The 22,946-nt window shown below is 46.7% G+C and overlaps 1 protein-coding gene across 1 annotated transcript; it reads left to right on the top strand.

Moving 5' to 3' along the window:
* The first annotated feature begins 66 nt into the window (after positions 1–66).
* Positions 67–17,059, top strand: LOC114589486 (pinopsin-like). The gene is made up of 4 exons (XM_028715860.2): positions 67–991; positions 4,764–5,095; positions 7,338–7,574; positions 14,014–17,059. Exons 1-4 carry the CDS (start codon positions 613–615, stop codon positions 14,227–14,229), a joined length of 1,164 nt encoding a protein of 387 aa, XP_028571693.2. The 5' UTR covers positions 67–612; the 3' UTR covers positions 14,230–17,059.
* The last annotated feature ends 5,887 nt before the right edge of the window (positions 17,060–22,946 follow it).

Raw genomic sequence — 22,946 nt, 5'->3', positions numbered from 1 at the left:
GGGCTTTGTTAAAGGCGGTTGCGTGAGGCGGGGTGGGGGTGGGCGGGCGTTGTGCCATAAACAAAACGAGGGCTCAGGTCGGCCTCTGGTCTCCTCGCGTGTCTTCATAAGTGTAAAGGCACAGGGATCACCGTGCATGCGCGGACACCACTAGGACAGGGCACAACTTTGCGCAGCATTACTTCGCATTAGAAAATCGTGGCGAGGCAGGAGGGGCAACGCTTGAAAGGTGCGCTCCTTCAACTCTTCCCTGTGTCTCCGGCTCAAGGCAGCGTGAACTGCTGCGCGAATACGCAGCTCCGTCCTCTTTCCTGGATTTGCGCTCCGTTGCGGCCAAGGGGCTGCCTGGTGGGTCCATGCTCCTCTGCTAAAGGCGCACAGATTTCGCCCGCTTCAGGGGTTGGGCTGGGCGCGTGGGTCCCTCTGGAGAAGAATCTGTACTTGAGGGCTTGATTGGAGAAGGTGCTCCGGGAAGGTTAGGGCAGAGCCAGCTGCTGCCCACACGCCTCTCTAGGAACTGTGCTGCTCGAGTGTTAGGCTGTCCTAAGTCGCGAGGTGCCCTGACAATTTCTACCAAATCCGCACCCCAAGGGCTTGGAGCAAGCTGCTGCTATGCGGTTGGCGCTGGGCGACCGGAGCCTCAACCTTTTCAACCAGAGCGCGGCAGGAAGCGCCGGTAATTTGAGTTTCGACAGCCAGCTGCTGGACTCTTCTGCTGGGAGCCTGGGACGGACGGGACACCTGACGATGGCTGTGTGCCTGGGCGTCATCTTGCTCCTGGGCAGCCTCAGCAACCTCCTGGTGATGCTGATCTTCGTCAAGTTCCAGGCCATCCGGACACCCATCAACCTGATCCTGCTCAACATCAGCCTCAGCGACCTCCTGGTCTGCGTCTTCTTGACCCCTTTCAGCTTCGCCTCCAGCGTGCGCGGCCGTTGGCTCCTAGGCAAGGCCGGCTGCAAGTGGTACGGCTTCGCCAACTCCCTCTTCGGTAGGTTTTTAGAGCAAGGCTCTGGTTTGGGGGAGGAGGCGCGTGGAATATTTGGGAAAGCAAGAGGGGTTTGCCTTTAGGTTCCTGCGTGGTTTTAAACATCGAAATTTCTGAAGCTCCAGTTCATTTATGTATTGATTTATTAGATTTAACTACCACCTTTCTCCTTCACAGTTCTAAATATCTCCTTCCCTATGAGGTAGGCAGATAGACTGGCCAAAGATCACCCAGTGCCAGTGTGATTCATGGCTGAGCTGGGATTCAGACCCTGGTCTCCCAAGTCATAGTCCAATATGCTAGCTGTTACAGCACCCTGGCTATGTGGAGACCACACCAGAGAAAGCCATAGAGTTGACCCAGCCTTGACCAAAGCTATATGCTGGGTGTGGTCCCATTCATACCAGTAAAGTGCTCCAGAACAGTCATGGAGAATCCTGGGGACTTGTTAAGTGTGATAGGAATTGTCACTCTGTGAGGCCAGCACCCTTTAACTACAGTTCCTTGGGGAAAACTATTGCTGTTAAAGGGTGCTTTAAATGTGCGGTGAAGATCTGACTTTTCATTTCTGGCCCCCAAAATTTAGCAAATTGTATAAATGATGCAAGTTTTCATAATTGCTTCTCTTATTTTGCCCAATTTATGTTGCATTTAAAAACTATTATTTGTATAATTTACTGTTGCTTTGCTGGTCGTGGAGAAAGGCAAAAAGTTATTCCAAGCCCTTGGGTGACTTTGTCCGCTGTACCAAGACCACTGGCAATTTGACTCTGCAACTCCTCCAGACTTTCAAAACTGTTCATGCACTTTCAAGCCAATCTCCATATTCAGGAATCTTAGGACTCAGCCATACAGCTGCAAACGTTTTAAGTGCATTATACAAACATTACACTAGATGGCGATGGCGAGCTTTTGATCAATTCAATCTCTTTTTAAAACTTTTTTTTAAACATTTTCTTAGCATCTTTTATATGTGCCTAGATTCCACACTAGACAGTCTCCATTCTGTGTACTGACCACACCTAAACCTTCAATATGCCCACCCACCATGTGTGTCCTGGGACCTTGTCCTTTCCGTCTTTCCAAACATGCATTTGCTGCATCCACAGGTCACATTTTTTGGGTGTACATCTAAAGACGCAATGTGTGAAATGACCATAAACAGCCACTATCTTTAAGGTCAAAAGAAGGTCAGAGATTCAAACTGCTGACCTTCTGATCGGCAAGCTCAAGAGGCTCAGTCCTTTAGACCACCGCGCCACCTGTGTCCCTTTAGCCCCCCCCCCTTTTTAGTTGCAATCCATGAAGGCATGTGCTGTAATAAATGTGTCAGGGGTTGCAAGCCTGTTTCTTTCCCCTGCAATAGACTAACCTGGCCACCCATTCAGCAATTTTAGCATCTTTGGGTTGCTCTTCTTCACCAGGGCTAGGGAACCTTTTTCAGCCCAAGGGCCACATTCCCTTTTGGATAGCCTTTTGAGGGCCACATGCCAGTGATGGGCAGCCTAAGGGCAAAAGTAAGCTGAGCAATGAATGCAGATTTTGCTTTTGAGCAGTAGTGCTGTGTACACTCACACAGAGATATTCTCTGTTCAGGCAAGCAAGAGGCATTATCAGATTGTGTGGCCTGGGGAGGATTCTGAGGGCCAGGCAGAAAAGCCTGGAGGGCCACATGTGGCTCCTGAGACCAAGGTTCCCCATTCTTGCTCTCTGCTATACGACCAAAAGGTTGAGCAAGGCTGAATGTGGCGATGCAAAGCTTTGGGTCTGGTAGGCTCAATCCTTTAGCCTTATCCACACCCATTGCCTGCCCTCCAGCCCCGCCCTTCCCCTTCATAGGGGTCCTCGCTGACTGCATATACGCCATACAATTAAAGCACAATACCCTAGCAAATGATAATCAGCTAATGGTTCCTGAGCAGTCTGATGCACAGAAATGCAGGGTCTGTTCCTCCACCCCCCCCCCGTATTATTGATATAATTATTATTATCCATTAAACTTACTAGTCACTTTATGGACAAATTTAACTGCAAGCAACTTACGGCAATAAATGAATGACACATACATTAAATCCTGCATTAAAAAAACAAAACCCAGAGAAAAAGCTAAAACTCACCCACAGTTTTAAAAGGCAAGACTAAAACATCCCACTCCACCCAAAAAGTTAAAAGCCAAAGGCTCGGCAGAAATGAATAATAAATAATATAATAAACTTTTATTTATATCCCACCCTCCCCGGACAAAGTTAGACTGAGGGCGGCTAACATCAGATATATTACATTGGTAGAAAATCAAACAATAATTAAATTACCTCCTAAAAACAGGTCAAAATCAAATTAAAGTCTAATTAGATAGCTTTCCGCAGGGTTAGGGTTGGGATCAGTAAGTGCTCATCGGCCCAACTGTTTACGCTGATCTTATATGGGCCTGTGAGACTGCTGGGAGGCCTCTTTCATATTAGTTCTTATAGAAAAAGAAAAGGGGAGTCAGACTGAGCCCCGACCAAAGGCCAGGCGGAACAACCCCGTCTTGCAGGCCCTGCGGAAAGATGTCAAATCCCACAGGGCCCTGGTCTCTTGTGGTAGAGCGTTCCACTAGGCCGGGGCCAAGGCCGAAAAGGCCCTGGCCCTGGTTGAGGCCAGCCTAGAGGCCCGGGATTTCCAAGGTGTTATTATTTGCATACCATAAGGTACGAGGGTCCTAGGCCGTATAGAGCTTTAAAAGTTAAAACCAGCACCTTAAACCTGATCCTGTACTCCACTGGGAGCCAGTGCAGCTGGTATAGCACCGGGGTGACTGTGATCCCATGGCAAGGACCCTGTAAGGAGTCTCGCTGTGGCATTCTGCACCCGCTGGAGTTTCTGGATCGGTCTCAAGGGCAGCCCCATGTAGAGTGAATTACAATAATCAAGCCTGGAGGTGACCGTCGTGTGGATCACAGTGACAAGATCAGGGCGAAAGAGGTAAGGGACCAACTGTTTAGCACTGCAGAGAAATGTTTTTTTCTTCCTGGTGCATAATGGTAAGTAATGATGTTGCCTGGCAAACCTCCTTGGGGAGAGCATCCCGCAAGCAAGGAACCACCACTGAAAAGGCCCCTTCTTGTGCTGCCCCCCTCCAGACCCCCCCCCCCATGGAAGGGGCACATGGAGAAGGACCTCTGGTGATGATTGCAGGTTATGGTTTAGTACATAGCAGGGAGAGGTATTGAGCCAGTGTGGTATAGTGGTTAAGAGCGGTAGTCTCGTAATCTGGTGAACCTGGTTCGCTTCCCTGCTCCTCCACATGCAGCTGCTGGGTGACCTTGGGCCAGTCACACTTCTCTGAAGTCTCTCAGCCCCACTCACCTCACAGAGTGTTTGTTGTGGGGGAAGAAGGGAAATGAGATTGTTAGCCACTTTGAGACTCCTTAAGGGGAATGAAAGAAGGGATGTCATGTCCAAACTCCTCCAGCTCCTCCTCCTCCTCTTCCTCCTCCTCCTCCTCCTCCTCCTCTTCTTCTTCTTCTTCTTCTTCTTCTTCTTCTTCTTCTTCTTCTTCTTCTTCTTCTTCTTCACACTGGCGAGAGCCAGTGTGGTGTAGTGGTTAAGAGCGGTAGTCTCTTAAAGGGAGTCCTTAAAGGGAGTGAAAGGCGGGATATCAAATCCAAACTCTTCTTCTTCTTCTTCTTCCTGAGCTGGATACCATCTGTCTTCCAACATCACAGGTTTACATTCCAGCATTCGAAAAGCAGATCTTTGAACTGTTAACTCTGGGCCACTCTCTCTCTTGCAGGCATCGTTTCTCTTGTGTCTCTTTCCATCCTCTCCTACGAACGCTATGCCACGGTCCTGCGGAGGGAGGCCAAGCCAGTTGTGTCCAGTTACACCAAGTCCTGGCTTTGCATCATTGGCTCCTGGATCTACTCTTTGTTCTGGACCTTGCCGCCTCTTTTCGGCTGGAGCAGCTATGGCCCCGAAGGGTCCGGCACGTCTTGCTCTGTCTCTTGGCATGCCAAGTCTCCCAGCAACATCTCCTACATCATCTGCCTCTTCATCTTCTGCCTCGTCTTGCCCCTCCTGACGATGATCTACTGCTATGGGAAAATCCTGCAGATGATTAGAAAGGTAAACCAAAGCCCCCAAACCTCTTTGACAGAATGTGGTGGTGCAGTCGTGTGTGCACACATGTCACGTTGCTGGCCTGTGGTTGTTAGCTTGGATTTGTTAGGAGAGGCAGGTGTGTCTCTTGTTTGGAGCTGTGTCTAGGAGCTCTTCCATCTTCACCTCTGAGAGCAATTCCTTATGAAACATGCTTCAGAGTTAAATGGCTAGAAGAGGAAGGCCAGCGATTTAGGGGAAACAGAAAAATCAGAAGGGCTCCCACAGAGGATTGTGCAACTTGCACAAAATGTCTCCCTCCCCTTATTTATAGAATCCTACTTCAAGAGAGAAGAACATTTACTTCTGGTGTAAGCTTATGAATGGTTGAATCACAGCAGCATTTTGAAGTTCCCAGGGATTGAGAGGTAGCTGTGAATTCTAACAGCTGGCAGTTGTGTAAGAGCTGAAAGTTGCATTCTACGGCTTCAGAAAAATCACAGGGACAATGAGACAATTACTGTCATTGACTTTTTTTTTCTAAAGAAAGAGCAGAGCCTCCAGAAATGATTTTTGAATAGAATAGAAGCAGATTAACAGCAAGGGTAACATGGGAAGCAGTGTGATATATTCTCCTTATATAAATAGCAAAGGCAATGCCAGGCTTTGAACATATTCTTCTGCTTTGTACTGAATCAGATGATTTGGGGAAGGGACACAATTCAATGGTACCCCATTTATTCAGAGGCATGAGGACTAGAATATTTAGTTTTAGGGGTGGGGCCATAGCTTAGCTGTAGGGCATGGGTTCTGCTTGCAGAAGGTTCCAGGTAGGGCTGTGAAATGCTCCCTGTGGGAAGCAGCTTCCTGTCAGTGCAGATGTGCCAGCCTTGGGTGTGGAAACTTGGATGCCAGATGTGACCCTCAAGGCCTTTCTATTCAGACCTTGAAACTTTCCCCAGGCCAATATTTCTCCCCACAACCTTGCATAGCACCATGTCTGAGTGCTTTCACCTTGCAAAAAATGTGTCCTGAGATGATGGCAGACCCTCTATCTTTCTTGGATGTGGGCTTGTGCATGTGTGTGGAAACCTCTGGCTTTTGCACGACTAGAGTGTTTGGGGAGCAGCTGGCCCTCCAGAGGTTGTTGAACCCAAACACCAGTTGCTGGAAATAGCAGGTAGGGAGAGTGATGTTGCAGCAGACTGGTCCTGTTTGCATGCTTCCCATTTGACCTGATCTAGCTTTTCTTATGATCCCCCATCCCAAAAACCACGAAGCTGGCCCTGTATTGTTACAGAGTAATAATGAACAGTCATAACAAGGCTTCCTTCCAAGACGTGGTGCTCTCCAGTTGGGTTGGACCATTCTCATCATCCCTGACCACTGGTTATGCTGGGTGGGGCTGGTGGGAGTTTTATTCAAACAACATCTGGAGTGGCAAATGCTCCCCACATCTGGAAAGAAGGGTTGGAAACAAAGAGGCAAGTGAATAGAATTGCAATCTCACTGTATTGCTAAGTCCATATAAGAAGGTGAGAGGAATCTTACTGGTCCATCAACCCCGTGTGCTATTTCCAACAGTGGACAAGCAGATGCCAGAAAGGTTTCAGAAAAGGCCAATTAAAATGATCAAGGGGACGCAGTTATCCCCTATGAGGTTACAGCATTTGGACCTTTTTCCCTTAAGAAAATACAGTAGGTTGCATGATAGAAAATAAAACATTATGCATAGTATGGAGGAAGTGGATAGAAGCAAATTTTCCTCCTTCTCATAACACTAGAAGATTCAGGACAGATGCACAGTTAAGCTATGGCACTCACTCCCACAAGGACAAATCCCTGGAGGATAAGACTGTCACTGGCTGCTGCTAACCCTGATGGCTTTGCTCTGCCTCCACTGTTGGAGGCAGGGATGCTTTTGAATACCATCTGCTGGAAACTGTAGGAGGAGAGAAGGCTCTTGTGCTCAGATCCTGCTTGTGGGCCTCAGGATGCCCAACTCAATGGGCCACTGGTGGCTCTTATGTTCTTGCACACCCAGGAAGCTGTCAGAAGAAACTGAAGGGGCTGCTTGCAAATAAATACCTTTGCTGCTGGGACATCTCCTGAACCACACAGAGGGCCCCAGGTTTCAGAACGTTGCTCTAAAGACTTAAAGGAGCTGGTGCAAAAAAATGATTTGGGGAATGACCTGCGCTTGGGTAAGGTGGTGCAGAGTGCAATGAGGAAGAAACTCTATGAAAATGTCCCGTCTCTCATATTTTAGCAGGTCTGTAGACTCCAACTGCCATCTGTTCAGAAAAGAGAACATCACATCCTGTTCATGATTGTGTCAATGGTCACCTGTTACCTCCTCTGCTGGATGCCATATGGAATTGTCTCCCTGATCGTGACATTTGGCCAGCCCGGAACAATCAGCCCCTCAGTGAGCATCATCCCGTCCATTCTGGCCAAGACCAGCACCTTTGTGAACCCCATCCTTTACGTCCTCTTGAACAAGCAGGTAAGAACATGATAGCATATCATGGGAACATCAGAAGAGCCCGGTGGAGCAGATCATGGAGAATAACCAGGCAGCACAGCATTATTTTGGGTCAAATCAGGCCGCAACTTTATTGACTACAGATGTAAGAGGTTTGGCATAGGCATTGGGTACAACCATTGGCTTCCAATGTCCTAACCTCTCCCTCTGCTCTCCCTTTTCTAACTTCTGCTGTGCATCCATTTGCTGCTACAAACACAGTTTCTCATTGACTGACATACAGTATTATAATAGTCTGTGCTCAGCAATAATGTGTTGTGCTGCCTGGCTCTGCAAATCCACCCACCTCTCCTCATCATCATTTCCCCAAGGTGTGTTTAAGCTTTAAATCACCAACTCTCACCTGCTGCTCATGACTTGGCAGGTTGCTGCTGCAGCACTGCTTGTGGCTGTGTGTGTGTGTGGAGTGTACAATTTTAGCACTATTGTTATGGGAGAGTGTGAAACCTTCCCAGCCTCCTTCTGCTCTGTTTTGAACCAAAATATTTCAACAGCCGGGATGATTTGGGAAAGGGCTTGAAAAGGCATGTGCAGAAAAAGCATCAAAGGACTGTTTGAGAGGCTTTAGCTGTGAGCATTTTTGTGACCTGCTAATGGCAAAACATGGGACGCGGGTGGCGCTGTGGGTAAAAGCCTCAGCGCCTAGGGCTTGCTGATCGCAAGGTCGGCGGTTCGAATCCCCGCGGCGGGGTGCGCTCCCGTCGTTCGGTCCCAGCGCCTGCCAACCTAGCAGTTCGAAAGCACCCCCAGGTGCAAGTAGATAAATAGGGACTGCTTACTAGCGGGAAGGTAAACGGCGTTTCCGTGTGCTGCGCTGGCTCGCCAGATGCAGCTTGTCACGCTGGCCACGTGACCCGGAAGTGTCTCCGGACAGCGCTGGCCCCCGGCCTTTTAAGTGAGATGGGCGCACAACCCTAGAGTCTGTCAAGACTGGCCCGTACGGGCAGGGGTACCTTTACCTTTAATGGCAAAACAGGCAACTTAGCATGTGGCTCGTTCTACAAATAAAATCTGTGCCTCCTTTTTTAAATAGCTGCAAGGGTGTTTCTCACGCTTCCTGTTCTTAGGTGAAGTTAGAGATTTGGAGATTGAGAAAGGTTACCTCTGAACCAGACCATTGGATCATAAGAGTCTGGCTGCTGGATCAGACCAAAGGACCATCCTGTTCTCACAGCAGCCAACAAGTTGCCCTAAAGGGTCATAAGGGTCATCTAGTCCAACCCCCTGCAGTGCAGGAGTCTTTTGCCCAACCTTGGACCCACAACCCTGAGATTAAGGGTCTCCTTTTCTACCGACTAAGCTATGGGGCGATGGGTCTTAGTATTGCCAGTTTTCTTCTGCTAAATGAGTATTTTGTGGTGCCCATGGAAGTTTATGAGCTTTCTGAATATGGAGCTGATATTCATAGGCACACAGCCCCCATCAGCAGCTGGAGAGCACAGCTATCCTGGATGCCTGGAAGTTTTCCTGCTTAAGCCCCAGGGTCAGTTTCAGGTTTGACGTCATCCAGGCGTAGCAGGCCTTGGCAGGCTTACTTGACATTGGCGGAGGCTCTCGGAGCAGTGCTGAGTCCCTGGGTAGAGCCACCCTTTCTGTTGCCCACAGCGCTCTGGTGTGGCGCTAGGTTGGGTGCTCTGTGGGAAATCAGTAAGAGCAGCCAGATCCAGAAAACTGGTGCTGCTGAAAGTCAGGCTGGTGGGGGAAATGAAAAAGGGGTCCAGGGCAGGAATCAGCAATCGCCTCCGAAAACTGCCCAAGAATGCCTGGCAGGGCTCCTTGGAAGGGAGGCAGGGAGAGACTGCTAGTGCAGCCCTGGCTCATTTCAGTGGGGCTTTCGTGGGAGAGCATCCAGGGAGATCTACTAGGGCCAGATCCCAGTGGCAGAGCACCTGCTTTCCATGCAGAAAACCCCAAGTTCAATCCCCAGCATGAAACTCCGAGAAGCCACTTCCAGTCAGTGTAGACCATGGGTAGGCAACCTAAGGCCTGGGGGCCGGATCTGGCCCAATCCCCTTCTCAATCTGTCCTGTGGACGGTCCGGGAATCAGCGTGCTTTTACATGAGTAGACTGTGTCTTTTTATTTAAAATGCATCTCTGGGTGATTTGTGGGGCCTGCCTGGTGTTTTTACATGAATAGAATGTGTGCTTTTATTTCAGATGCATCTCTGGGTTATTTGTGGGGCATAGGAATTCGTTCATTACTTATTTTCAAAATATAATCCACCCCCCCCCCAAGGACTGAAGGACAGTGGACCGGCCCCCTGCTGAAAAAGTTTGCTGACCCCTGGTGTAGACATCATTGAGCTTGGTGGACTAATACCCTGGCTCTGTATAAGGCAGCTTCCCAGGCTCCTGTGATCTGGTTCAGACTTGTGCCCAAGTGGGTTCATCAGTGAAGGAGGGGCATGTTTTGTTTTGCATTTGATGATTAGTAACATCCCCACCCCACTTCATGTTGCTGCTTTGAATCATAATAGAATTCAATAGAAGTGTGTGGGGGGGGGGGTAGCTGGCAGCAGTAAGGAGCTGGGAGGGGCACTGGTGAGTTCTCTGCCCCTACCCCACAGGCTTCAAATTCAAATTCTAGCCCTGGAGAAAACTGGAATTCCCTCTCTGCTTTCGCAGACCGTAACTAGGGCTGCAAAAGTCCAAAGGGGTATGTGGGTTTTTTTTTTTTTGCTATTCCCTTGCCATTGCACTACTCTTGAGCCCATGATGCTGAGTTTAGTGATTCACCACAGAACTGCATGTTCCTTGCTCCACAATCAGGGCTAAGCTCTAGCTGGTGCCGGCTAGAGTTCCCACACAAACTGTAATTTGTAACCATGGTTTGAAGCTGGCTTAGCAAACCCTGGTTTAGACCAACCTTGGCTCATGTTAACCCCAGCTGATTCCAGTGAACCATAAAAGGGAGGGAGAATTTGTGTGTGGTTGGGAAGAAGAGAGAAAGGTGCATATTAGAACATACCACCAGCTTGCAAAACCCAGACTTTGGTTTGGGGACAGGTGGTGCTTACAGCTGACCTGGGTTTCTGGAGATAAGTTTGTGGTGGAGCACATGCTTTGTATGGGGAAACTCCCAAGTTCACTCTAGTCATCTCCAGTTTAAAAAGGATCAGATGGGAACAAACCCTTCTCAGCCTGGGCTCTTGCAGGAGAGCTGCCAGTTAAAGTAGATCAGGGATTAGGGACCTGTGGCTCCAACACCCACTGGCCCCAGGCAGCAAGGCCAATGGTCGGGAATGGAAGGATTTGGAGTCTAGCAGCATCTGAGGAGCCAAGGAATCCCCCCTACTGGTAAATTAGAAATCAGGCATAAATGTCAGCATTGCCATTGATGGCCACAAGGTGGCAGCAAGCAACTATGTCAGCTATGGTTTCTTCAGAAATCTTAGCAATAGTATACTGAGCTAGGATGCTTGTTGCTGTGACCCAGTCAGTGTTTTCATAGAATCATAGAACTGTAGAGTTGGAAGGGAACACGAGGGTCATTTTGTCCAACCCCCTTCAATGCAGGAACCTAAACTTACGACCCTGAGATTAAGAGTCTCATGCTCTGCCAAAGGTGCTCTCCATAGAGCTGAGGGCCATTGAGAGCCTCACATGAAGGGGTGGGCTGGCTATTCAAGCTGCCTCAGGAAATATGGGACTGGTTTTCCCACATGTGTTTATCACTTGATGTATGAAAGACAGGAGGACAAACAGCCTGTTTGAAGGAGCTGATCGGCATTATGTACAACAAAAGCAGTACCATACAGCTTTAAACAGCCATGTCTCCCCCCAGAGAATCCTGGGAACTGCAGTTTGCAAAGGGTGCTGATTGCTGGTAGGTATTCAGAACTCTATGATTCCCAGCGTGCTTTAACAATCCATCCCTCTTTGCAGAGAACGCTGGGAACCATAGCTCTCTGAGTGGAATAGGAGTCTCCTAACTTGCTTAAAAAGCAGAGACATCACCTTGCCAACAAAGGTCCGTATAGTTAAAGCTATGGTTTTCCCAGTATGTATGGAAGTGAGAGCTGGACCATAAAGAAGGCTGATCGCCGAAGAATGGATGCTTTTGAATTATGGTGCTGGAGGAGACTCTTGAGAGTCCCATGGACTGCAAGAAGATCAAACCTCTCCATTCTGAAGGAAATCAGCCCTGAGTGCTCACTGGAAGGACAGATCCTGAAGCTGAGGCTCCAATACTTTGGCCACCTCATGAGAAGAGAAGACTCCCTGGAAAAGACCCTGATGTTGGGAAAGATGGAGGACACAAGGAGAAGGGGATGACAGAGGACGAGATGGTTGGACAGTGTTCTCAAAGCTACAAACATGAGTCTGACCAAACTGTGGGAGACAGTGGAAGACAGAAGTGCCTGGCGTGCTCTGGTCCAGGGGGTCACGAAGAGTTGGACACGACTAAACGACTAAACAACAAGAAACTTGCTTTACAAACTACAGTTCCCATGATTCTTTGGGGTGCAAGTGCTGTGATTCTGCTGTATATATAATGCAGATGGAGCCTTTGTCTAATGCCACAGATTGGTTGTTTGCAGCATCCGAGGAGGCGCTGCACCCCCCCCTTCATCGAGCTGTCAGTCATAATCAAGGAGCAGGGAAGTGAGGCATGTGCAGCCCACACCAGCTGCTTGCTGCTGCAGGGATAGGGAAAGACTGAGTGGGTGAACAGTAAGCTGCCTGGGCCAATCGAAAGAGGTGCAAACTGGACTCAGGGAGAGGCTAGTCGTTCCCTTAGCAACTGTGGTCCCCTCTTCCTGGAGGTCCTCCTCCTCCTCCTCCTCCTCCTCCTTCTACCTGGTCATAGGAGGAGCCAGCATGCCTGCAATCAAAGCTAGTTGGCTAGTTATTTCCAAGCAGCACCTGAAATTCAGCCTACCACCTCTTGGTCCCTTATGCTACAATCCTGCCGTGACCATAGGAGCAAAAGCTGGTGGGATTCTCCCTTCTATGCCGTTCTTGAAAGCACAGGAGCTCCATTGGGGCTCCAAAGGAGCTCCATTGGGGTCTTTATCTGGTTGCTCTCTAGGATGTTAGAGTTGGAACAAACACCAGAAGCTGGCTTATGCTTAGTCAAACCATTTGTCCACCTAGCTCAACATTGTCTGCACTGACTGGCAGAGGCTTTCCAGGGTTTCAGGCAGGAGCCTCACCCAGCCTTACCTTGGAGATGCTGAGGATTAAACCTGGGTCCTTCTACATGCAAAGCAGGTGCTCTACCACAGCCCTTCCCCTCTGTTGCTCCACTGCTTTGGTTGAGCTGCCAACAACCTTTGGTTTTCTGACCCTTAGGCTCTTTGCTTTTTATGACTGCTTCCCAGTTGCTTTTTAGTCCTTGGCCTGTGCCAACCCTAGCCTTCCCTTGAGACCTAGGTGAAGTTTTGGTCTTAGCACAAGTACAGTGGTGCCTTGCAAGACGAAATTAATCCATTCCGCGAGTCTCTTCGTCTTGCAGTTTTTTCGTCTTGCGAAGCATGGCTATTAGCGGCTTAGCGGCTATTAGTGGCTTAGCGGCTTTAAGAAAAAGGAAACAAACTTGCAAGAACTCGCAAGATGTTTCGTCTTGCAAAGCAAGCCCATAGGGAAATTCGTCTTGCGGAACGACTCAAAAAACGGAAAACCCTTTCGTCTAGCGAGTTTTTCGTCTTGCGAGGCATTTGTCTTGCGGGGCACCACTGTACCTTTTCTCATGAAAGCTGGGCTGTGAATGTTTGCTTTCGCTGACAGATCTCCTCCCCAAGTCATGGAGATGTTTGCAGACATTTCAGCAGCATTGCGCTATGGTGGGGATCTGAGATTAAACCTCTGTCTCTTTAAATGTTTGCAAAGAGCAACTTGGGAGAAAATGAACTGGAGCAAGACTTAGATCCCTTTGCTGTTTCAAGCCTGCCTCCCCTCTCTAAACTCCTGTTGGTCCCCCTGCCCATGAGGAAAAAAGAAATCAGTATCATGCCTACATATTTTCTTCTTGGAGACTTGTAGTAACTTTGGGGAGCAATTAAGAACAGGGGTAATGTAGGTGTGGCGTAAAATGCCCCCCCCTCCATTGCACTGCTGATCCAAATGCCCCCAGCTTTTCTTTTCTTTTTGCAAGAGTGCAAAGGCACTGGTGATCCAACCCCAGAACTTCCTTTGCCTCATTTGGTGCTCAGTTAGCTAGTAGGGGAGGCGGCTTCACTGCCATAAATAAGCTTGATACAAAACAGATTATTCTGCCCAGGGAAGTAAGGAAAGCACAAGCCTGCTGCTTGCTTTGAGAATCCAAAGCAAGAAACTAAATTGAGGATTGAATGTGATGGCTAAAAAGATCTGCGCAAGTTAACTGCAGTGAGCTTGTTTGTTTTCGCTTGCATGCTGAATTTCTCATTTTGTTTGGTTTCCTTCCCCCGCCTCCAGTTTTACAAGTGTTTCATCCTTCTCATAAAATGCCGGCCTCCACCAAAGCAACTGCAAACTACTTTGAATTCAAAAGCAAGCCAGGATTTCAACAATGCAGCCGGTGGAACGGTCGAAATCCATATGTCCTGCAAGCAAACAGATGAAAGGCCAAACCAAAGGGATGCTGGGCTCCCTCCTACAAGGAACCAGAAAACTCCTGTGGTTTCACTGTGAGTCCCAGCTTGAAGAGGCTTGTTCTGGCATCTTCAGCCTCATGCCCATTTGATGACTTGCACCTAGACTTCCAGACTGATCCAAAGTCACACGTGCTTGCTCAAAACTTTGAGAGCAGTTAGAGGTGAGTGGAGGACCTTCTCTCTAGAAGTGCCCAATGCTACCCTGCTTGTTGCTGGAGTGTAGCACCAGAGTGACGAAGTGTGAACTCTACTGTATGGAAAAGAAATCAGAAGATGCTGTCAGCTTTTTAGGTTTTGCATAGGAGAGCAGGTGACTCATTGCTGCCTCTCTCTGCCAGCCAGTTCCAGTCAGATTCCTGTCCACACTACTACAACTTTATGCCAGCTTTATTGCAGTTTAAATGTTGTGGCTTCCCCCAAGATCAGAGGCGTAACTAGGCTCTCTCCCACCCTTGGCGAGGAGATTTATTGGTGCCTCCAAATCAAATGGAGATCATGGACCAGAAACTCAAAAGGTTTTGTTGTCACCTTCTGGGCTCTGCAAGTGACTTCCTCCACGGCCATTAGTGACTTCTAATGCCATGAGCATTAGAAACTACCTTATACTGTTGGCCTTTGTAGGCTAGGCATCCTCAGTATGCTTTTGACTACAGTCCCCACCAGCCCTAGCCAAGGACGATGGGACTTTTAGTCCATAGCATCTGGAAGGCACCAGTTGGTGGAAAGGCTGATGTAGCCCAGTTACCATCAACCCAAACTGGGAACAACTGTCCAGGATCTTTGTCACCGATGGAAGCGAAGGCACAGAAAAAGCTCAATATGGAGGCCAAATGGCCAAAATATTGGGAAATTTTGGAACAAGAGGGAGACAAATTGAAATTGCAGAGTTTTGAAAAACTAAAAAATAAAGTGCGAGACAGGCTTCATTATTATCAGATAATGGAGGCATATAATTTGGACAAGAAAATTGGTTTCCAGGTGGAAAAATCAAAATTGGAAACAGAACTGTTAGATCCCAAAACCAAGATTTTGTCAAAGATGTATAACTTGCTGTTGAAATGGAATACTCAGGATGAAACGGTGAAATCTGCTATGATCAAATGGGCACAAGATGTTGGACATAATATTATGATGGCTGACTGGGAACAGTTATGGACCACAGGTATGAAATTTACGGCATGTAATGCCTTAAGAGAGAATATTATGAAAATGATATACAGGTGGTACATGACTCCAGTCAAGCTTGCAAAAATCTATCATTTGCCCGATAATAAATGTTGGAAATGTAAAGAGACTGAAGGTACATTCTTTCACCTTTGGTGGACATGCCCAAAGATTAAGGCTTTCTGGGAGATGATCTATAACGAAATGAAAAAGGTATTTAAATATACCTTCCTGAAGAAACCAGAGGCCTTTCTCCTGGGCATCGTCGGCCAATTGGTGCCAAAGAAGGATAGAACTTTCTTTATGTATGCTACAACAGCAGCAAGAATACTTATTGCAAAGTATTGGAAGACACAAGATCTACCCACACTGGAAGAATGGCAGATGAAGGTGATGGACTATATGGAACTGGCGGAAATGACTGGCAGAATCCGTGACCAGGGAGAAGAGTCGGTGGAAGAAGAATGGAAGAAATTTAAAGACTATTTACAGAAACACTGCAAAATTAATGAATGTTAGAATGATGTTGGATTGAAGTTAAGTGGTTTTTAGTAGTAATGTTATAAAGGAATATATAAAATGGTTTGTTAACAGGTGATAATATAAAGCTATAATATATTAAGATAAAAGATTAAGATAAAATCAAAGAGGGAAAGGATTTGCTGAACTAACTAATTGAACTGGAATACAAAAAAGGGAGGTGCGAGGAGGTCAGGGAAACAAGCAAATGAAAGATAAGATCTGGAAAAAAATGATTTGTTTTTAACTGTTTTTACTTTGTATTTTCTTTTTTCTCTTTTTTTTCTTATTTTTGTAAAATGTTGAAACCTTAATAAATATCTTTTAAAAAAACAACAACTGTCCAGGATCTTAGGCAGAGAGAGCCCTAACTATTGAGGAGGATCAGATACTACCTGCTACTTGTACCTCCTCTCTCAATCTGTCTTGGCATTTGTATACTTCCTGGTATGATGCAAGCAATGTCCTCAGGCCACGCCTTGTGCAGAGCTTAGGCCGACAGCTACGCAAGGCACCGAGAAGAGCTCAGGTGTTGCTTCAGCGACAGCCAGGGCTCATCCAAACTTACGCTTTCCCCGCTGCTTTCCTCCTCTTTACCACTGAATTGGAGTAAACATCATTTGGGTTTTCTGCAGATTGGTTTTTGCATGTAGCATGTTCACTACATTATCTTTAGGCAGCAGCTGAAAATGTTTCTCTTCAACCAGGCCTTTGGCTGATTAACAGTCTATGGCCTTTTACATGTGTCTGTCAGACAGGGGTTATTGGTTTGTGTTTGTTTTATTCGTATTTTGTGTTCTCATTTTCTGTGTCTATGTTGTGAACTGCCCTGTGATCTTTGGATAAAGGGCGGTAAGCAAATTTAATTAAACAAAAATAAATGACCATCACAACTGGGACACCACCATAGAGCACACCCTCTCCCAATAACCACTTGTCTTACCTGCTTCTGTGGCCCACAGAAGGTCATGCATCCCCCACCCCTGAAATAAATAAGATAAATAAATGGAACATTGCTTTGATGGGACATAAGGCATCTTTCTGAGTTGCAGCTAGAGTCCCGTGACTCAGTGTCCTGGTTTCAGAGTCCTCCCAACTACAAGCACTCCATTTTCATTTGCTGGTTGTTATAAATGGATCTGTGTGCTTCTTTGTCATGTTTAAGATTAAAAAATAAGGATCTTGCTGATTGACTTGTCCCTGGCTCTGTTTTGCTAGACCTGGACATGGCTGATCTGAGCTTATTCCACATGTAATTGGAGTGTAATTATGGTACACTTTATTACAATTTCATTCAGAAGTACAATTCCCCACTCCCAACACTTGCAGTTCGAAGAAATGTAGTCCATTCTACTATTCAATTTGTTTTGCTGGATGTGTTAATAAAATTGTATAAAATAAATTGCCCCAATTATCTGGGAAGTGAAGAGAGATCGTTATGGGCCTGCATTGAGAAAAATCCTGTACTGAGCAGTGTGGGTGTGGTGGGAGGGATATACTACAGGGCCTCCAGAGTCTCTTCTGAGTTTAAAACTGGATAATCGTGGAGCTATCTCTGAAAAAATGAGGAACTTAGGGCCCCTTCAGATGAGCTTTTGTCCTGATCTGCTTGCACAAGGTTTATCTGCAGGTTAGACTGAACCCAGTCTTTACTGAGCTTTTATTCTGATTTGTTCGCAGGGAGGTTATGCAATGATGAGTATTCATATTGATTTGCTTGTAGGTTGTTTGTAGTCTTCTCACATATCATTTGTTCACCCCACACTTTTCATTGCACTTCCCCATCACTTTCTAACTGCAAAATGTCCATGGGGCCCTCCAGACTGGAGTTCTATGGTGGGTGTATTTGGAAAAACAGCAGTACATCACACAACAATAGTACATTAGTGGTGGATATATTCTGTGTTATTGGCTGTTCTGCGATATTTCCTTGATGCCATCATATTATTGTTGCCCAGGGGAGGTGGTATAGTGCAGCAGAAGGGGCAAAAAATAAAGCTTGGGACAGTTGTGGTATTAAAGGTTACAGAATTTCATCAGGAAGTTCCAGAATGTGCACCAATTGGAAATGAAGCAGTATGAATCTCCTGAAACCCTTGCAAGCACAAACTGTGGACTCAGCTGGAGAGAGAGAGGGGGAAAAAGCCATTTTCCATAGTGTTTTCCTCCCTTTTGTTATAATGATTTTTAATTTATGATTTATTTATAGAGGGTTTTTTTGCTGTGTGTAGATCAACCCAAGTAATTGAAAGCAGGATCGCATGTGGCCACCTCAGTAGCATCATGAGACCATATTTTCACGAATCCACCATAAAAAGGATGTCTGGAGGGCCTCTGATGCTTTTCTTTTTTAATGGAGTTGTTGTGCTGGGGGACAGAGCACTTTAATCCAATTAATCTTTCCTGCAAAACACTGCCAGTCTGGGGGCACCCATAGTGAATCAGCTGGTGCAGAGACATAGAGTAACTCTGTCCAGAAGAACTCAGTCGGAAGAAGGACAAGTCAGAGCAATGTATACTACAAAGGTGTGGCTGTAGATTTAATGGGGGCATGGATATATACAAGTAGCCAGCACTGGATTGGGAAGAGCTAAGCTCTTTTGAGGGTGGGTAATAATGCTGTGTCTCTGCACCAGGAGCAAATAAAGGAGCTGATTGGTGCAAATGCACTCAGTCTTGAGCAGGTGCATCAACTCTTAGCGGCGGAGGTGTCTTGGGTTCCCTTAAAACCTGCTGGCACAGGGCTAGGCCTCTTCAAGGGGGCAGAGAAGACCAATCGCCAAGCTGAGCACAGTGCAGTTCAGTGGCTGGCTCCTCCTCAGTATGAGAGAGGAAGCCACTCCATGCTGGGCTCTGGGCTTGGCTTCCTCTCGATGTGATGTCACACATGTGTCACACGCATTACCTCACACATGATGTCACACACACATGCCACATGCCAGCCCCCCAGTCTTGGGTGCAAGACAGTGCCTCTGATGCAAAGAAAACTGAGTGGAAAGAGGCAAACTCAAAACGAAGCATCATGAAGAGATGCAAAAGGCATTATCTGTGGATGGGCGCTTTGGGTGCACATCTACTGTTTTTTGTTTTTTTCTCACGCTGTGTTAGTTGTTTGCTACTTTGTGCCATTCCTGGCATGTAGTTTGGGAGTTAAAACTGTAGCCGCAACTCCTAGTAAAATGCACTGTAGTGGCACGTGGCCCTGCTGCTGCTCCGTGGGTGTGAAAAGCACCAGTGGGACTAGCAGCTCTTGCTTGAAGTAGCCAAGCAACACCAAGTGAAGAAAAGTTGCCTACCCGACAACCACATCCTTTCCTCAGCCTTTGCTCCTTGTCAAGCAACAGCAAAGCCTGTGAGCATTTGTCATAAACACCCGGGAAGCTGATAAGTATTTCCGTAGAACGCAAAAGCCGCTGCGCCACCAGCGTATCTGTTTTGCAATCTACTCATCAGCAGAAAAAGTCCCATAACTAGGTCAGCAAGCATCCAGTTTGCTGATTTCCCATTTGTGTCCATGAGTCGTACTGACCTCAGCAATGGAAGTGAATGAGGAAGCCTCAGCTTGGGTGGAGCTTGTTCTGTGAACGTATATGGAGCTCCATAGATTGTTGGATCAGGGTGATGGGGTCTAAAACAGGAGTAGGAAACCTTAGGTCCAGGAGTTTGAGGGCATCTCTAGCTGGCCCTCAAAACTCTCTGTAGGCCATACATCTCCCTGGCTTCACACCTGAATGCTTTGCCTGGCTGAAATGTGTTCTTCAACATTGGTTGCTTGGCTTGCTGGAAGATAGTAAGAGTTGTGTGAGTGTATGTAGAAACTAGCCTATGGTATGGAGGTAAAATTTACGCTTGCTGTTCCACCCACTTTTGCCTCCGGCTCCGCCCACCAATGGCATGTGGCCCTTGGAAGATTGCCCAGAATGGAATGTGGCCCTAGGGCTGAATATCTTTCCCCACCCTTGTCTAAATAGTTTTTAAGATTACTCACATCTATAGATGGATGGTACATGTATAGTACATAGGAATCTGCACACTTCTGGTCTGTTCAATCCTTCTGAGAAGCTACACTTTTAAAAAACTCTTAGGAAACCTAAGGAACTTGTGGGTGTGATACAGTCAGGTCAGGGATGGGAAGCGATGGCTGTTGGACTCCAGATTCCATCACTCCCAACTGGCATGGCCAATGGCTATGGATGGCAGGAGTTGTAGTTCAGCAAATACCCAGAGGCCTGCTGGTCCCCCTTGCCCAACTTAGAGGGAATGAGCTGATGGGAGCATTTCTGAAAAGCTCTTACCAACAGTCAACATTTGTAAAGATGTACACCCACACAGTGAGAGGCACATTGTGCCTTGGTACCTAAAAACAGAGTTTTGAACATGATAAAGGTTAGCTAGATTGAAGTAACTGATGATATCACATATCCTGGTACTATAAACACGTTTGAAGGTTGAGCATTCGTAAGATCAAACTTGACTGCGATCCTGATTCAGAATTTATCACTTTGGAAAATCTTGCAGTCACTTTCTCTCTCTCTTTTTCTCCTGGTCTCTTTCTTTCGTTGCTGCTGAAATTCCAGATTTCTTGGCCGATATGCATTGTCTTTCCAGCATGACTCAAGAGCTATGCTGCTGTTGCTTTACATAGGCATTATCCATAACTAGCTTAGTGTTACAAGAAATTCTCCCATGAGCAGACTAGAACAGGTCTAGTTAGTCAGCATCATGAAGTATCATGGGCTGAAGATCCTCAAGGTGTTAAACCTCAGCTCCTGTGCGTAACAAACTACTGTTGCGGTTTCCCACCTTTTAGACTCACTGAAGCTTGACTCAGCAGAGAGCAGCACTAAGCTGGCATGGTGGCAAGGCACAGTCTTTCCCCCTTTTTGGCATTAGGGTCATCAATTCAGGAAAGGCTTGCAAATAGCCACTGGCTTGGTTGGTTCCCCATGGCAAAGAAGAATGGTCTCCAGATCTGATTGTTGCAATGCATTCTCCATAAAGCTACCCTTAACACTAAACGTCAGTGGTGGGGAACCTCAGGGCCACAGACCCTTCCCTACTGCACTTCCTAGTTTGCACACCCTTTGAGTGTTCTTTGCTCGGCTAGAAAGTGTCCTTGAACTCTGATAACACTTCTTGTTTGCCTGGATGGAAGATAAAGGTTCCTAGGCTGCTGCTGCTGCTGCTGCTGCTGCTGTTAACCTGCCCTTCACTCTGATCATCCTTCACCTAGTGATCAGAAAATTCTATTCATGTATGCCACAACAGCAGCCCAAATCATAAATGCTCAGAAATGGAAGAAGGGTCTAATACCAACAAAGGAGGAATGGCAGACAAAACTGGTGGAATATGCAGAAATGGCCAGATTAACTAACAGAATAAGAGATCCGGAAGAAAGGCTCTTTAAGGAAGATTGGAAAAACATAGGTAGGTTATCTAAAAAAAACCCATTGTAAGCAAATTAAGATGTTAGCACTTTTAGAGTAAATTCAGCAGTATAAGGTTAACTGAGAGAAACTGAGAAGTAAAAGACCAGGGACTGATTAGAATAAACAGTGGAAAAGGGTAACTAAAGCAAACCATGGAGGGGGTGGAGGGGAAGTCGATGTCAAGTGTATGATATGTGATTTAGTGATTGTAAAAGTTTGCAAAATTAAAAAATTCTGATAAATATTGAGAGAGAGAGAGAAATGGATGTTGGAAGCAAAGCTCTGTTAGGAAGAGAAACAAAATTTGTTGTTCTCTTTCTTTCTTTGGCTGGGTTTCTGGCAGGCAGAAATTCAGCAGGTGAGGAGGATGTGAGTCATTGAAATTAATGTGCATTGCTAACTTGGATTCATAAATTTCCTTGGGACTACTCTATGAGTATGACCAGCATTGGAAACAACCCAGTGTAATGGATTGCTTTGAAGTCATTTCATTCTGCACCAGGTAAAGTAATTTTTACCCCCCCCTCATTTCCCCTCCCCTAGATTTGTCTCTTATTTTGCCCAACCAAAGGTGGTAACGCTATTTGGATACCACCCAATGGAGATAAATTGACCCATTATATTTGTATAAACTTGCAAACAAAAGCCCTCTGAAACATGAAGCAAAATTCTATAGAGGGTTATTTTTCGCTCTATAGGACGCACTTTCCCCCCTCCAACATTAAGGGGAAATGTGTGTGCGTCCTATGGAGCGAATGCAGGCTCCTTGGCTTCAGTGATAGCAACGCGAAGCCTCCGAAGCGCAGAGGGAGCGCTCCCAGTCCCACCAGGAGATGCTGGGGACTGAACCTGATGCCTTCTGCATGCTAAGCAGTTGTTCTACCACTGAGCTATGGCCCTAGCTCACAATATTGCTGTCAGGATAACATGGAGAAGGTGGAGGCTGAAGTGTGTATGCTCTGTGGAGGAAAGGTGGGATAGAAGTATAAGAAGGAATAAAGTATGGAAACTAGCCTATAAGTGAATAAACTACAGTATATTTTTAACTTACTCTCCTAATAATTTGTATAGAAATGATAAAAGTGGTATATAAATTTTGTTAAATAAAAAAATAGGAAATGTTCAAACAGTATGTTATGCCTAAGCCTTCATTGCTGAAACTCCCAACAGCATTTTCATGCTCACAAACACCTGATGAAGGAACCATTGTGACATAACCCATTCAAGCAGAGTCAAGGGGCAACAGGCTGTCAACAGTGGCAGTAGTTGGGGGGCTCCCATCTATTGAAAAGCCACAGAAAGTCTTTTCCTACTGCCTGAGGAATTAATCCCTTCTTTAACGTTCATAATTGCTGGATCGATTTAACAGGACTGGAGCTAACATTTGCTTGGATTTGGCACCATTGATAGGGAACTGCCTGCTGCGTCCTCCGCTTGGAAGTCACCCTGGTCTTTGGGCCTCCAACACCTTCTTCAGCATGTCCAACCCATCTAAGAGGCGTATGATACTGGTGTTCCACTGGGTTAGGAAGAAGCCTCTGACAGAGAAGCCGTGCTCTACCATCTCGGCCAGACCTTCTGCCTCTGCACCGGCTTGCAACACTCCTCACATTTCACCCTACTTCACGAGGAGCAAGACACA

This window comes from Podarcis muralis, chromosome Z (genome assembly GCF_964188315.1).
Source record: "Podarcis muralis chromosome Z, rPodMur119.hap1.1, whole genome shotgun sequence".
Taxonomy (NCBI): Eukaryota; Metazoa; Chordata; class Lepidosauria; order Squamata; family Lacertidae; genus Podarcis; species Podarcis muralis.
The sequence above is the reverse complement of the archived record's forward strand: the minus strand, read 5'-3'. Positions and strand labels throughout refer to the sequence as shown.

Coding starts and splice junctions, on each gene's coding strand:
- LOC114589486 (XM_028715860.2), top strand. CDS start 613: ATGCGGTTGGCGCTGGGCGACCGGAGCCTCAACCTTTTCAACCAGAGC. Junction 992..4,763: donor CTTCGCCAACTCCCTCTTCG/GTAGGTTTTTAG, acceptor TCTCTCTTGCAG/GCATCGTTTCTCTTGTGTCT. Junction 5,096..7,337: donor TCCTGCAGATGATTAGAAAG/GTAAACCAAAGC, acceptor CTCATATTTTAG/CAGGTCTGTAGACTCCAACT.